A 15,861-nucleotide genomic window follows, 5' to 3' on the forward strand; every position below is an offset into this window, starting at 1 on the left:
TTGACCAAATATACTGTCTTTTAATATATTATATAGAAATAGTAGCCTCACAAAGATACTACTTCAAGTAAGAAAATCTCCACTTACTCAACAGTAGTTTGGTGAGTTTCTGTTTACATGTGAGCTCTGAGGGCTCCATCATCTTTATTACACATCAACACATCAGGTTTACATCATTCAGAGGTATTCCTCTTTATACTGTCCTGAACAGAACAATACATGTGGAAGTTTCTCTTTAGTTCCCTCTCAGTGTCAATGTCATAGAGCCGCTAACAAGACCACAAACTACTGTAGTACTACTACTCATTTATATACAGCACATGTTGAAAAGAGGACCCGTCTGGATGAAGACGCTAAACACTGTAGTAACAGTGTAGATGGGACAAAGAGATGGGAAGTCTCAGGGACACAAACTCATCTTTCTGCTGTGCGCATGACTCAGGCTGAACAAACTGCAGTTTGCACACAGATCAAATATCAGGAGCAGAGTCAGTCTGGCTCACACATGTGACATTCTCCAAACAGGAAGGTTTTCTTTATACTTGTTTGTACTTGGGTAGGATTGTTATAAAGAAATTGAAGGCGCCCCCATGTGGTTATAAATGTTGTGTCCTGACAGGAGACAGGAATCCAGGCTACATACTGGCTCCTTAAAGTAGCTGCTGCTCTCATGCGCTGCTCTGTGATTCTCAGCACATGTTTTCATTTACAGATCACAGCGTTTCTATTTTTTTTGCGCTGTGGTGGAAACTGCCGGGTACTTCCTGACTGTGAGTCATACTGGTGCCCGGCCTGCTGACTTTGAGAACAAGAAGCAAAAGAAGCTTTTGCAAGTCGATCTTTATGTTGTGGACTCATCTTATTTCTGCTCGGCATTCTTGATGGTGAACGCGACACAGGACGTTTACAACGAATTAAAATGAATCAGGTGACTGCCTGAGGATGCTGGCAGAGTGTAAGTTTGCATGACTACTTTTAACAGCGGCTCTTTGTTTTTCAAAATGCCAAATTATTTCATGGGAAACTTCCAGGAGGCTTCTCTTTAGTTGTTTTTGCTATGTTTATGGAAAGTTATTTGTTTTTAATATCTATTCTGTCAGTAAAACAAAACTCAGCCAATCACACAGCAATGTGACAATCAAAGTTCTGTATTTAAAAGCAGAACTGTATCTGTTTCTCTCTGTCTGTGTAGATTTTGAAGACATTCACCGTTCTTCACTTTCACTGTAGAAGAGACCCTCCTTTCCAACATGGCTGCAGCTGCACTGGTCACAGAGAACTTTAAGTTTGTGTCCCTTTTCTTCAAGAGTAAAGATGTAATGATCTTCAACGGCCTGATTGCTCTGGGCACCGTGGCCAGCCAGACTGCATACAACGTTTTTGCTTTTAATTGTCCCTGTTCCTCTGGGAGGAACTACCGCTACGGCCTGGCTACTATTGGAGTGCCGGCACTGGTGTTTTTCCTGGTGGGAATTATAATGAACAAGAGCACCTGGGACCTGGTGTCCGAGTGTCGACTGAGAAACTGCCGGAAGCTGTCAGGAGCAGCTGCTTTTGCGTTGCTGGGGACGATGATCGGTCGAGCTGTGGTGGCTCCCCTCACATGGACAGTAATTTCTCTGCTTCAGGGCCAAGCGTACACGTGTGCTGTCATAGAGTTTGTGGAGCCCAGCACACTGGAGGGTCTCCCCAAACACACGGGGGCTGAAGTCTTGGCCAAATTTCCCTGTGAAGGAACTGTTCCAGAGGATCTGCAGAAGTTCTGGCCTGTGATTGAACGACGGCTGAAGTATGAATCGCAGGTTGTCTTTTTCATCTCCTACTTGACTCGTATGATTTCCTAAATATTACTTTGAATTTGTTCACTCCTGAGAACGAGTGTGATATTTGAAGGCTGTCAGTGGTTGTCATGCTTTGTTCTTCTGAGCGCTCTCAGATTAAATTCAGGCTGTGGACCTCATTTCTAATCTCTGATTCGCTTGAGAACACATACACTCTGTTCTTCTACACTCTATTTTTCAGTTGTGGTGTGCTTCCTGTAAAATTAGTAATGCATGCTGTCGTTACAGAATGTAGACTTCCTTTAACAGGAAGAATGAACAGAATTGGAGGTGCAGAACATCTTCCCAGGAAACAGGAAAGAAACAAAAAACAGAACAACAGACTACACTGAAAAGTATCAGGAAGTGAATGTTGTGTGTATAGCAGCTAATCATGTCCATGTGAGATTTATAACAAGTCAAGGGAACATTTTTCTAAACCAGGCTTGTGCACAAAAACTCCTTTTGAATGAACATTGTGGTGCTGGAATATTTATTGTGGAGCTGACAGGGGAAGCCGGAGGTCAGGGGATAAAGAAAAGAAGCAACACATTGGAGGGATACAGATGGAGCTGGAGTCACTCCAGTAAATTGTAAATGTAAAGAATTCATAGTAAGTTGTCTGTTTGCTCTTCTCAGATGATGGGCTGGCTGCTGGTGGCAGGAATGTCTGTGATGGTCCTCCTCATTCTGTGCATGAGGCGTTGCTCCTCTCCATTCGGATACCGACAGGAGGCATACTGGGAGCTGTATCGCTCCAATGAAAAGAACCTGTTTGACCGCACAGCAAACACCCATGCTCGTCTCCTGGCTGCAGAGCAGGTGAAGAGTTTCTTTGGCTTCGTGTGTCTGGACAAAGAGGAGAAGGAGGAGAAGGAGGAGCACCAGAAGGCAAATCAAATCTGCAACACTGACTGGGACAGAGTGACTGGGGTGTACCTGTACCGCGACAAAGAGGACATTCCTCTCTACAGCCGCCTACACAAATGGGCCACAAGAAATCTGGAGAATGATGCAAAGACAATGGACAAAGAGATGGATATATTCAGCTGACAGTACCCTGTCTTTAACAGTATGTTTTTTAAGAAAACACACTGGACAACAAAACAACTCCAAAACTTTTCATTCTTCATCATCTACAAATTTGAAAAAAGCCTCTCACATCAGCTTCCTTATTGAGATTTCTTTGTTTCTCACTGAAGGTCTGTCTTTGCTCCATCTTTTTCTTATTTTATTTCTTTAAATTTGTTAATCAGACTTTTTCCAAAAACCATGTTCAGTCACATAAGCATAAAGAATTTCCTCCAGGGATTAATAAAGAGACTGTGATTCATATTACAAAAATGTACTTAGTCAGCAAATTATAATCAAACAATAAAACTGAAATTATAAACAGTGTGTGTCAGTGGTGGCTGGCCAAAAGAGGGCTCCCCCTCTGGTGGAATCTATCTATCTATCTATCTATCTATCTATCTATCTATCTATCTATCTATCTATCTATCTATCTATCTATCTATCTATCTATCTATCTATCTATCTATCTATCTATCTATCTATCTATAATAATATATATATAAAACCTCTGATGTAGGGACACCCTAAAATCCAAGGGCCAGTGCCCCCTGAAGACAGATGTCCTCTCTTCAGAGGGACGGGTCACGAGGACAAATTGTAGGATCAGTTGATATTGAACGAACCAAACACCAAACATGTTATGGTTTGTTAAAAGCACATAACTGAACCAATACAAGATGTATACAATATAAATACATATATACATATATATATAAGATGTATAAAAGATAATTATTCAATATGATTCAATTTACTTCAGGGACCACATACAGTCCAGTTTCATCCTGAGTGGACCAGACTGGTAAAATAAAACTATAATAATCTTTAAATTTACACTTGAAAGTTTTTCTTTGTTGTGATCACAGTCTATGTAATGAAATTGTTTATATTTTTGCAAGATCAAACAGTTAGTACTGAAAATGACTACAATTTCAACATAAAGTAAATTTTAATGAAACATTCTGGTGCATAATGCAATGAACCCGTCCATCTCCAGAGCTGCTCAGTGACTTGCTGAAAGTCAGTTCTGGTTTTTTCTGGTGTTTCTACCAGAAGTAGAGATGAAGATAACAAGCGGTGAGTCTCTGATTATTAACTCTCTCACATCTCTTCTAATTTAATGTTTGATTATTAACTGTCACTTCTCTTCTAATTCACTGTTTGATTATTAACTGTCACTTCGCTTCTAATTTACTGTTTGAAAGGAGAAATCTGGCTGAAAAAAGCTGCAGGTCAAGTTGAACTTTCTCCATCATAGTTATTTTAAATGCACACAAACAGAAATGTGTTCAAAATGTATCAAATGTGTTCAGGTTTGTTAAGGTTTACAAATGTTTAGATATGATCATATTTATTAATGACTGAAAATCTAAAAGCTTGAAAAAAAAAACTGTTTATTTTGCACTTCTTTTTTTGAGGTTTCTTTCAAAACATTCTAAATGCTTTGAAAGGTGGGTTGCTGTGTTGCTTGAAAATATACCTGATATACCTTTTGTTTTCCCTTTAAACTCAGACTAACTGTCATTTCAAGTAAACCTACGGTGGCCCAAAATGGCCAACAACACAACACACCAACAAAAGCCACAACACAACGACAAAGAGTCGCAACAGAACAACAGAGTCGCAACACAACAGCAAAAGCCACAACACAACAACAAAAGTCACAACACAACAACAAAAGCTACAACACAACGACAAAGAGTCGCAACACAACAACAAAAGTCGCAACACAACAACAAAAGTTGCAACACAACAACAAAAGTTCTTAAAAGCTCTCCGACTGCTGCGTCCTTCCGTTGTGGCTCTTTGTTGTTGGTTGCTCTCTGTCTACTATCTGTTTAAAAGGACTATAATGTTTTATCACTGGGGGCCTCTCTGAATCTAAAAAAGGTAATGTTGTTGTAATGTGGTTTCTAAACATACTGTATTTATATGAAGTTAACTTTGGCTGAAATTGAATAATAATGAAGAGCCTCACCTAAGACATTTATCACCAGCCGCCACTGGCTGAGAATCTCTACTGTGGTTAAACATGAGATATAAATGTTTTTGTGTAAGGCCCCGTTTACACCCGCAAAACTTTCTTCACTTTTGGGGGGGTCCGTTTACAAGACACCAGTTTGCGGATGCACTGTATCCGCAAAGTTTTTAATTCGGCTCCCAAGGTGGAAAGATTCTTTCAGGGCGCAAATCCCTCCTGCAGAGACTGATGGAGGCTCCAGAGCCTGTTACTGCTCATCTCCCCCTCCCTTGTGCTCATTCAGTTGTAAACAAACATGGTGACCGTACTGGAACGACCCGTAGTGGAACGACCCGTAGTGGTACGACCCGTAGTGGAACGACCCGTAGTGGTACGACCCGTAGTGGTACGACCCATAGTGGTACGACCTGTAGTGGTACGACCCGTAGTCCATATTCTAGTTTTATGGTCCAGATCAGTAGTTTATTAGTTGAGACTCTCCCTGATATCATCCGGTTCCTCATCAGTCCAATACGGATGTCAGGTTCTCTCCATTTTCTTCACCTTTATAGTGTTTTATTCTCTGCACACGTCTGTGTAGTTTCATGACAAAATCAAGCAACAGCGCCCTCCAGTGTCCCAGCATACTAACTACATTGTTGTCTGTGTCCGCTGCCGCAGTGGAAACACACTCCTTTATTTTAGCGAATTAGTTGTTGTCACATGAAACGTTGTCATGTAAACCGGGCCTTAGATGTAACAGTGTTGATGTAAATCTAAATTAGTTGCTGAGGGGAAAGATCCTGTTTAAAGGGGACATATCATGCTAAATCCACTTTTTTAGCCCTTAAATGCATTTTGTTGTATATTTAGAGTGTTTAGAAGTACTGAAAAGTTCAAAGTAGTCTCTTCAGGTGCTCCGTTGATATCTTTATATTCTGTTTTGGTCATATTTTGCGATCGGTTTCGATTTTTCTATTCTCTATTACGTTTTTTGAACAATGACGTCACAGTATTCTCAGCGGAACTGCCAAATTAGGACATCGACATTTCGAGCAATCCGCCATTTTTGTTTCTCGCTGCGATTTTGTAGTCCAACCGAAGTTACGAGAGGATAAGTCGAAATGTTCGGTTGTTGGATGTAGTAACCCACAAGCTTCGTTACACCGTCTCCCAGCATCAGAACCTTTTCGAAGTGCCTGGTTGAGTTTTATTTTTCACAGAAATGTACCCACATCTGTGGGTAAGGTCATTTTTGTGTGCGCGAATCACTTTAAGGACGACTGCTTCAGCAACCTCCGCCAGTATAAAGAAGGATTTGCCGAAAGACTTCGTCTGATTGAGCGGTCAGTTCCTTCTATCTATGGAGACGACGAACAGAGCACTTCGGTAAGCTGTATATAACGCTAAAAAGTGTGATGATAAGACGTCCCTGTCATTGTTTTGTTAGCATTAGCAGTTGCACCGTCTTCATATGTTAGCGCTGTGTGCTCGTTTTAGATTATAATGTAACTTCTGTGTTAAATAGTCGTTGTAATACACGCATTGTAGTAGTGGGCATGGATGGAGAAGTTAGTGTAAATATAGTAACACACCATTGCGTTACATCCATATGAAGACGTTGTTCTGTAGGTGCATCATCGTCATTTTCATCTCGCTCCGCCGGGTCCGACTCTGGCTCCAACATGTATGGCTGGATGGACAAATCTTCCGTTGTTGACATTTTGTAAATAATGTGTGAATATAAAGTTTCTGCGCCGCTAGATAATTGTATCTGTTCTATCAAACTACAAAGATGGCCGAACAGGGTGACGTTGAACCGAGTGTCACCTCTGCAACCTGGAGAGGAGGAGGGGTATGAAGTGTCTCATTTGCATTTGAAGAGACCGCCCCAAAACGAGTTGCTCTCAGAAGCACATCAGAAAAGGGGTTGAAAAGGGGCCTGTGGAGCTATAATAATGAGGAATTCAGACCCAAGCATTGCAGTTTCGCGTTGTATAGACCACAACTGTATGATTTATATGTAAAAAGGAAGGATTTAAAAGCATGATATGTCTCCTTTAAAACTATTTAACTTGACTCTGATGTTTAAAATGAGAGGTGAAGGTACTACTGGCTATATTGTTTTCACAGTCATACAAATGTCTTCTACTGGTTCTACTGGAGGTTCTACTGGTTCTACTGGAGGTTCAAAAACATTTTTTTTACAAGTTTTCTCTAAAATTATCAGATTTTTTCCCCCCAGAAATATTAAAAACTTTTCCCATAAATTTTTATTTTTTCTATTTTAGCTAGTAATGTAGTTTGTTTTTTTTTCATTAAAGAATTCATTAAAAATTACAGGAATGGGTTACAGACTTACTTTTTTTTCAACATGCTCCGGAAATGATGCTGAACACTACATTAATGTTCATGTTGCCAAAACGAGTTGAAAAATCACTATTTCTGAGCATGTTGTTCATTCCTGTAAATTGTTTTATGAATTTAAAAAAAAAGAAGCTAAAATGGCTCCAGCTAGCTCGGTAGCTAGTTGACATGAGGATGAATGCTGCTACAGGGATATATTTGGAATGAGGAATTATTAGAAATATACTTGTATCAAGACCTGTAGTATTCTATAATGTTGGATAACTTTTGTAATTAAGATCAGGAGATGTGGCGAAACAAAGAGCAGCTAGAGACGCTACAAAGGCAGAAGTTGGTGCAGAAGCACAGACAAAAGATTTGCAGCAATCCAGACCTTTTAGAAGAATACCGAAGGAAGGAAAGAGAGAAGTTAGAACTCTCTCTGTGTGTGTGTGTGTGTGTGTGTGTGTGTGTGTGTGTGTGTGTGTGTGTGTGTGTGTGTGTGTGTGTGTGTGTGTGTGTGTGTGTGTGTGTGTGTGTGTGTGTGTGTGTGTGTGTGTGTGTGTGTGTGTGTTAGGGTTGCCACCCGTCCCTTAAAATACGGATTCGTCCCGTATTTGGTCATTAAATGGTGCGTCCCGTATTGAGCTAAAACGGAACGTTGTTTGTTCCGTATTTGCATAAATTTAACCAGACATGTCCATCAGGCCGTCAATCGCACGCACACACACACACAAACCGCTAAATATGAGAATTGTAAACAAAATAAAACGCAGGGAATGCCAAGGCCAGCAATATTGTTGTGGCGGGATATACATAGGACCCCTGCTCCTCCGGCGCGTCTGCCCCACCCCTAATTTCACCGGACGCGGACACTGACAGCGTCTTGCGCTGTCACGGAGTGTTGGAGAGAGAGAGAGAAAGCGATGACACACACCAGCGATCCTGCGCTGCACAAACCGAATTTTAAAGATGTCTTGTACACCCAGTGCCTCACCTCGTCCTCCTCAAAAAAGAAAGCGTTTGCAGAAGTACAGGAGAGAGTGGGAAGAGGCGCATCATTGGCTAAATAGCGTCATTGGGAGCGATTACAAAGCCAGTTGCAAGGTGTGCCGGCGAGAGTTTTCAGTGTCACACGGTGGACTGTCTGATATCAAACAGCATGCCTCAGGAGAACAGCACCGTCGATATGTTCAGAGAAGACCCAAGCATCAGTGTCACAGTTTTTCATCCCTCAAGCATCCCCTGAAGCTGATACAGTAAGGACCATCATGGTTGTATTGATAAATAAAATATACTTGGATTTCATTTAATATTTAGGATGTGGAGGTTTTCGAGTCTGACAATAATAATTATTATTACAGTGTTACTAATCAATTAATCATAGTGATAGGTTAACATTGAATAAATAAATGCATCTATATATATATATTCCCTAGATTAAAAATGTTAAAATGTTTGTAGTAGAGATTTCTGTATATTCAGTGGTTCCCAAGCTGGGGTAAGTGGCGTGTACCCCTGGGGGTACTAAAACCTCTCAGGAGGTACCCAGAAAAATGTGTCTATACAATAATCATATTTATTTTATTTAACATTATTATTGTTATTATTATTATTATTAGTAGTAGTAGTAGTTGTTGTTGTTTTTTGTTTGTTTTTTGTTTTTTACATGCACATACTTTTCCCTCATCCATCAATAACAATTTGTGGCACAACTTTTAAAAATACACCAAAAGGTGATGTTCAAATTCTAAAACAAGCAAAACATCAGCAATAAATTAATAAAAAAGGCCTCAATTGAATGTTAAAGAATATTTTCCAGAATGGCCAACAAATGGAGTGCATGCAGGAACAAATGCTCCTTGGAGCTCATGAGGAGTGAGCTTCTTATCACTCTCAACTTTGAGCAGTCCTGTTCAGAGTTTTACAACAGCGCTTTAAAAGACAAAGAGTTACTCAGTTCTGCAAGGAGTAACAAGAAGTACACTTGGAAAAATAAGTGATTCAGGCAGGAAAAGAGTGAAATCAGTTCAAATGTGGCCTACTCCACAGACCGGTTTTGATGAACCAGACGGTTAAGTCTGTTTTGCACTTTTTTTTTCTCATTCGAATAAGCAGGTGAATATGTTTAGAAGTGTATGTTCTTTTTTTCCTCTCTAAGTGTTCATAGAATGTCAGTTACGCATTTTAAATTGCATTATGTTTTAAATTGATTAAATTTATTTTTAAAAGTTCATTGTTGCACACTCCATACAGACATCTTTTAGGTGCTCCTGTTAATACCATGTTTCAGATAATAGATTTCATTCAATGTGTTAAGTGATAACACATTAGAATGTGTTCCTTATAATAAAGCATTTCAAGCTTTAACTTTGACTAATTGATTTCTTCATCACCCCTTTACGGAAAACACTGACACAAATTAGATACAACAGTTCTATGGGTGCCGCACCCCACAGGGGACGGGCCCGTGGGGGCCATGGCCCAGGGGCGTCCCTTATTTTTTTTTCTGAAAGGTGGCAACCCTAGTGTGTGTGTGTGTGTGTGTGTGTGTGTGTGTGTGTGTGTGTGTGTGTGTGTGTGTGTGTGTAGGGGTAATTTGAGATTGGGCCAAAGAATGAATGAGTGTCCGCTAGTGGGAGATAGAAAACACATAGAGTTGCAATTCAATTGTAAGAAATGTGTTATTGAAATGAAGAATTATTTGATATTCTGTGAAACAAGCAGTTATAAGACGAGAAAAGAGAAAGGCCTTTTAAAGTCTGTAGGAGAACAAACTGCTAAACAGCAAAACAAAACACAGAGCGAAGTGGAATGAGAACTCCAAGAGGTACAAGCAGAAGAAGAAATGCCTCCAGGCAATTCTGAACGACATACAGGACTGTCTCAGAAAATTAGAATATTGTGATAAAGGTCTTTATTTTCTGTAATGCAATTAAAAAAACAAAAATGTCATACATTCTGGATTCATTACACATCAACTGAAATATTGCAAGCCTTTTATTATTTTAATATTGCTGATTATGGCATACAGCTTAAGAAAACTCAAATATCCTATCTCAAAAAATTTGAATATTTCCTCAGACCAAGTAAAAAAAAAAGATTTATAACAGCAAAACAAAATCAAACATTTGAAAATGTCAATTAATGCACTCAGTACTTGGTTGGGAACCCTTTTGCACGGATTACTGCATCAATGCGGCGTGGCATGGAAGCAATCAGCCGGTGGTACTGCTCAGGTGTTATGGAGGCCCAGGATGCTTCAATAGCGGCCTTTAGCTCATTTGCATTATTGGGTCTGCTGTCTTTCAGCTTCTTCTTCACAATACCCCACAAATTCTCTATGGGGTTCAGGTCAGGGGAGTTGGCAGGCCAATCGAGGACAGTAATGCCATGGTCAGTACACCAGTTACTGGTGGTTTTGGCACTGTGGGCAGGTGCCAGATCATGCTGGAAAATGAAATCATCATCTCCATAGAGCTTTTCAACAGATGGAAGCATGTAGTGCTCTAAAATCTCTTGGTACACAGCTGCATTGACTCTGGACTTGATGAAACACAGTGGACCAACACCAGCAGCTGACATGGCTCCCCAAACCATTGCTGACTGTGGGAACTTCACACTGGATTTCAAGCAACTTGGATTGTGCTCCTCTCCAGCCTTCCTCCAGACTCTAGCGCCTTGACTTCCAAATGAAATACAAAACTTGCTTTCGTCTGAAAACAGGACTCTGGACCACTCTGCAACTGTCCAGTGCTTCTTTTCCATAGCCCAAGTCAGACGCTTCTTCCGTTGTCTTGAGTTCAGGAGTGGCTTGACCATGGGAATACGGCTATTGTAGCCCATTTCCCGGACACGTCTGAACGGTGGCTTTTGATACCTGGACTCCAGCTTCAGTCCACTGTCTTTGAAGCTCCCCCAAATTCTGGAAGCGGCTCTTCTTCACAATGCTGTTAAGGCTGCGGTCCTCTCTCTTGGTTGTGCAGCGTTTCCTGCCACATTTCCTCCTTCCAACAGACTTTTTGTGAATGTGCTTTGAAACTGCACTCTGTGAACAGCCTGCTCTTTTAGAAATTTCTTTTTGTGTCTTACCCTCCTGATGGAGGGTGTCAATGATGGTCCTCTGGACAGCAGTCAGGTCAGCAGTCTTCCCCATACTTGTGATTTAGTTTACTGAACCAAGCTGAGTGTTTTTAAAGGCTCAGGGAAACCCTTGCAGGTGTTTCGAGTTAATTAGACGATTCAAGTGATTAGTTAAATAGCCTGCTAGTATACTTTTTCATGATATTCTAATATTTTGAGATAGGATATTTGAGTTTTCTTAAGCTGTATGCCATAATCAGCAATATTAAAACGACAAAAGGCTTGCAATATTTCAGTTGATGTGTAATGAATCCAGAATGTATGACATTTTCATGTTTTTAGTTGCATTACAGAAAATAAAGGACTTTAACACAATATTCTAATTTTCTGAGACAGTCCTGTAGATGACCTACAGCCCAGACAAGAGCTTCAGCCCAGGGAAGAAACTGTTGTGGACACCCTTCAATCCTGTAACAAGATGTAATTGCTTGTATATGTCAGCACTCACCCACTCACTGTCTCTCTCTCACTCCTGTCTTTTTCACTCACTCACTTTCTAACTTAGTCAGTCTGTCAGTCAGTCACTGCCTCACCGTCTCACTCACTGTCTCACTCACTCACTCACTGTCTCACTCTTTCTTCCAGGAGGACACTCCATCAACCCGAAGAACTCAGACCATTAGTGCTGCAACACAATCATGCTCTGGTACAACGACATCAACACCGAAAAGAACAATGTCCGTGAAGAAAAAACTCAAGCTCAATAAAAAACTGAAGATCCCACTGACAAAGCTAGAGAAGAAAAACAAGGAGCTCCGCAACCTGAGAAAAAAAATAAAACGTCTTGAAGCAAAGAGTGCTGCAGTTCTGCATCAGACACGAAGGAAGCTGGCAGACAGAAGGAAGGTTGCACAAAACAGACGCCACAACATGAGAAGGCAGATCCCCACATTCCTTCACAGAGATGACATCACGACCGTGATCAATGCAAAAACTGGAGAAATCAGGAGAAAGGGCACACTCTTTAGGGAGAGGTCTCTCACCAATACGCTTGAGAATCTCCACGAATCTCCATTGTCAGTTGTGATGGACCCAGCCACAAGGAACAACATTGTGAGATGGAGTGAGTGGGTGACAAAAACGTCACCATACTTGAAGAAATCTACTGATGGTACCACAACTGAGGATGAAGCCAAGCACACCGCTCTGGAAACAAAAGTAGCCAGCCTAGAAAAACTGGTAGAGCAAACAAAGAACGACCTGCCACGTTTCAAGGTTCACCTCTTCAACATAGCGCACCAGTTCAGAGAGATCAGGCAGCTGAAAGAGAGATTGGTGGAAGATGAAGTCGTTTTACATTTTGACTACAGTGAAGATTCCACCCGTAAGTGGAGCAAAGAAATCAAGGACGCTCACTTTGGTGGAGGTCACAAACAAGTTACTTTGCATCCTGGTGTCCTGCATGTGAGTGAGGGCCAAACAGAAGCCTTTGCCACGATATCCAGCAGTCTAAAGCACGATGCTGTAGCGACTTGGGCACACCTGGATCCAGTGTGGCAGCATATAAAATCCAGCCACCCCACAGTAAGACATGTCCACCTGTCTGATGGACCAACTTCCCAATACCGCAACAAGGTTTGTTATGGGTAATAACTTTTGGACTGACATGGATTGGTCAGAATCTTTAAAATTCATCAGTAAAACATGAGACAGACAATAATATTACCTTATATATTTACACACTACACTCACTCACTCACCCACTTGCTCAATCCCAACGTTCAACCTCTCTATCTTTCTCTCCCCCAACCCCCAGGTCTCCTTCTAGTTAGCGTCCACAGTGCCTTTTATGAAGGGATTCAAGTCCTTGACCTGGAATTTCACAGAGGCATCACATGGGAAAGGTGCTCCAGACTGCGTCGGAGGAGGCTGGTAGCCTATGGCTGCAGGCTGGTAGCCTATGGAACTGACATCCTTGATGCACAACCAGTCTGAGCAGAGTTCAGTGAAACTCTTCAAGGTGACTGAAGAGGACATTGAGACACGTGGAGAGTTAGTGCCCCCATCACTGAAGACAGTGCAGGGCACTCTGAAAGTACATCAAGTAAGGTGTCACTCGGTAAACAATCAAATTAAGACTATTCCCATTCTGTTAACTGAAGAAATGTGAAAACTGGTATCTTTTTCTGTTTTTTCAGTTTTTTTCAGTTTATTGCAACAGAACCAGGGAAGATCACAGTGAGGGATTTCTCATGCTTCTGTAAGCTTGCATGTGATTGCTACGCTCCAAAAGAAGTCCTTCTAAGAGAAGACAAGGAAAATGGAGTTGGGCAGTGGCTGCTCGTTACGTATGAAGGATGCCTGTATCCTGGTACTGTAACACAGGTAGGAATGTGTTGCTGTTGAGTGACGTCAAAGTTTTAAGATTATTATATTGTAATGAGATAGTAATTTCTATTCATCGCATATAAACAACTATTGGATATATTTAAGCAGCTCAAACAAGGTTGGATTCTTTGTAAAATGCCTTATCCATTCGCCTGATTGTTCACTGCTTGAGCTATCGTTGGGCCGCTCACTTCACATCCATCCATCTTCTCCCTCTTATCCGTTTCCAGGTGGTGGGGGTTCCGGAGTCTGAGCACCGTCACCCAGATCACATTGCACCATTAAGAACCTTTCCTGCAGGTGGAGAGCCCACAGGAAGCTCACTTCACACTGAGTGTGATTCTTTTTTTTTTTGCCTTCTCTAGATCGTAGGTGACGAATACGAAGTAGACACTATGAATTCCGCAGGTGGGAAGAGGTTCTACACCTCCTCTACCAGGATCCCAGGGGACAAAGTGTGGTACTTCAGAGAAGATATTCTGGACCTGATCCCGGAGCCTATGACAGCTACATCGTCGGCCAGGCACTTCAGTGTTGCCGCAGAGATCTGGGCAAAACATAAATGAGGGAGGACTGAAAGGGGGAAGAGGGTTGGAAAGCTACTGATTGTTATTGGTATTGTATTGATTGTTATTACATTGTATTGATAGTGATCGCCTTAAACATTCTGTTATCAATACACTCTGTTATGAATTGCTCTTGATTAATTAAAGATATTATTGTTTACATTGTACTGATTGTGGTTGCATTAAACCGCATCCTTTTTGATATTTCAGAACTTCTTGCCAGACTCTTATCATATTTTGGACTATAAGATTAGTGGAGAACATTTTGAGTTTTGTAGGTTCATCTGAGTACAAACAAGTGGGGAATGGGAGCTTTAAGGAGTATGACTCAATAACCTCCATGGAAGAGATCATCTGTGTTAAAATGAACCGTAAGCATCCTGAGCTGGACTGACCAGTAGTACCACTGTATATTAGGGTACTGTAGCCCTCCTCTGTCACAGGGTGAGTACAGAGAGATAAACGGAGCCTGGGGCGCTTATTGGTCCATAAGAAGTTACTGAATATTTTTCATTCTGGGGAAAAAGTTTGGTGGAGGTGGCACGGGGAGATGGTGAAATAAGTATAGGAGTTTGGGAAGTATGTTCATTTTGAGTATTTTGATTGTACCAACAGGAGATACGTGAAGGCTTACCATCTTTCAAATGTTTTAGAAATAGATGTAATCACTGGGTGATAATTAACTTCCACTATGTTTGGATACTCATGTAAGTAAAAGAATTTACTGTTCTAAAATAGCGAGCAGAGATAGGAGGATTAGTCCTCTCACCCAGCAGGACTGTGGGAAGGGGGCGTGGTTTAAGGTATTACTTTTTGAAAAGGCTCACTCCCTGACTGCATGTTTGATAGTGTCACTGTAGAGGCTGGGATAAAACACAAAGCAGTCTTTCACTTGCAGTACTTTACTGCATTTTTGCCCAGCTAAAATATATGCCTGATACATCACATGACGCTGTGACAAAGTTTGACAAATGTTTCTAAGGATTTCAGATTTGCCAACAACTTTGAGAAAACATTGGCTATTCCAAAATACTTAAAGTCCTTCACAGCACACAACAAGACTAAAAACATATTATTAGTATTTGAACGCAAATGAATGAGTAAATTTGCTAATGAAAGATAGACTGCAAATACTTTGTGCATCTTTTTACCCAGAGGATTGAAAACTTCAAATTAATCTAGGTACAAAATTATTTTTAGGCTTTCGGGGTTTTCATTAGGAACTGGTGACATTTGAAATTTTGTCCATCATTTAAATCAGTAAAAACCTCTACATCAGGATCTCCAAACTGTTGCGACTGTGTATTCCTCCATTGATCTGACTGTAAAAAGCTCTTCAGAGTTTCTGCCAGTGGTATGTTATAAGCACATTTTTGAGTCATGTTTTCATCCATTCCCAATGCCACTTCTTGGGGTTCCGTGTTTTTAAACATTTTTGCAAATGTCTGATTTCTGGTGTATGTTGTTCTTAATTGTCCCTGATGACAGCCAGAGAACAAACAAATCTGACTCTTTAATGCATTCACAGATTTTAGTGACTGCCTCATCTGCTAGGCCGATGTAATTTTTTAATAAAGTACTTACTTTAGTTATTGTGTAGGCTTGGCCTAACTCGTGCACATTT

At 40.9% G+C, this 15,861-nt stretch overlaps 2 protein-coding genes across 2 annotated transcripts; both read left to right on the forward strand.

Moving 5' to 3' along the window:
* The first annotated feature begins 644 nt into the window (after positions 1 to 644).
* Positions 645 to 3,216, forward strand: LOC308119135 (calcium homeostasis modulator protein 2-like). The gene is made up of 3 exons (XM_080478976.1): positions 645 to 955; positions 1,193 to 1,802; positions 2,460 to 3,216. Exons 2-3 carry the CDS (start codon positions 1,251 to 1,253, stop codon positions 2,871 to 2,873), a joined length of 966 nt encoding a protein of 321 aa, XP_080335102.1. The 5' UTR covers positions 645 to 955; positions 1,193 to 1,250; the 3' UTR covers positions 2,874 to 3,216.
* Positions 3,217 to 8,070: 4,854 nt separating this feature from the next.
* On the forward strand, positions 8,071 to 14,445 carry LOC308120894 (uncharacterized protein). Its single transcript, XM_080481799.1, has 5 exons — positions 8,071 to 8,459; positions 11,929 to 12,918; positions 13,100 to 13,387; positions 13,482 to 13,668; positions 13,902 to 14,445. Exons 2-3 carry the CDS (start codon positions 12,019 to 12,021, stop codon positions 13,109 to 13,111), a joined length of 912 nt encoding a protein of 303 aa, XP_080337925.1. The 5' UTR covers positions 8,071 to 8,459; positions 11,929 to 12,018; the 3' UTR covers positions 13,112 to 13,387; positions 13,482 to 13,668; positions 13,902 to 14,445.
* The last annotated feature ends 1,416 nt before the right edge of the window (positions 14,446 to 15,861 follow it).

Source organism: Lipophrys pholis, assembly GCF_963383615.2.
Source record: "Lipophrys pholis genome assembly, chromosome: 1".
Classification (NCBI taxonomy): Eukaryota; Metazoa; Chordata; class Actinopteri; order Blenniiformes; family Blenniidae; genus Lipophrys; species Lipophrys pholis.

Coding starts and splice junctions, on each gene's coding strand:
- LOC308119135 (XM_080478976.1), top strand. CDS start 1,251: ATGGCTGCAGCTGCACTGGTCACAGAGAACTTTAAGTTTGTGTCCCTT. Junction 1,803..2,459: donor GGCTGAAGTATGAATCGCAG/GTTGTCTTTTTC, acceptor TGCTCTTCTCAG/ATGATGGGCTGGCTGCTGGT.
- LOC308120894 (XM_080481799.1), top strand. CDS start 12,019: ATGTCCGTGAAGAAAAAACTCAAGCTCAATAAAAAACTGAAGATCCCA.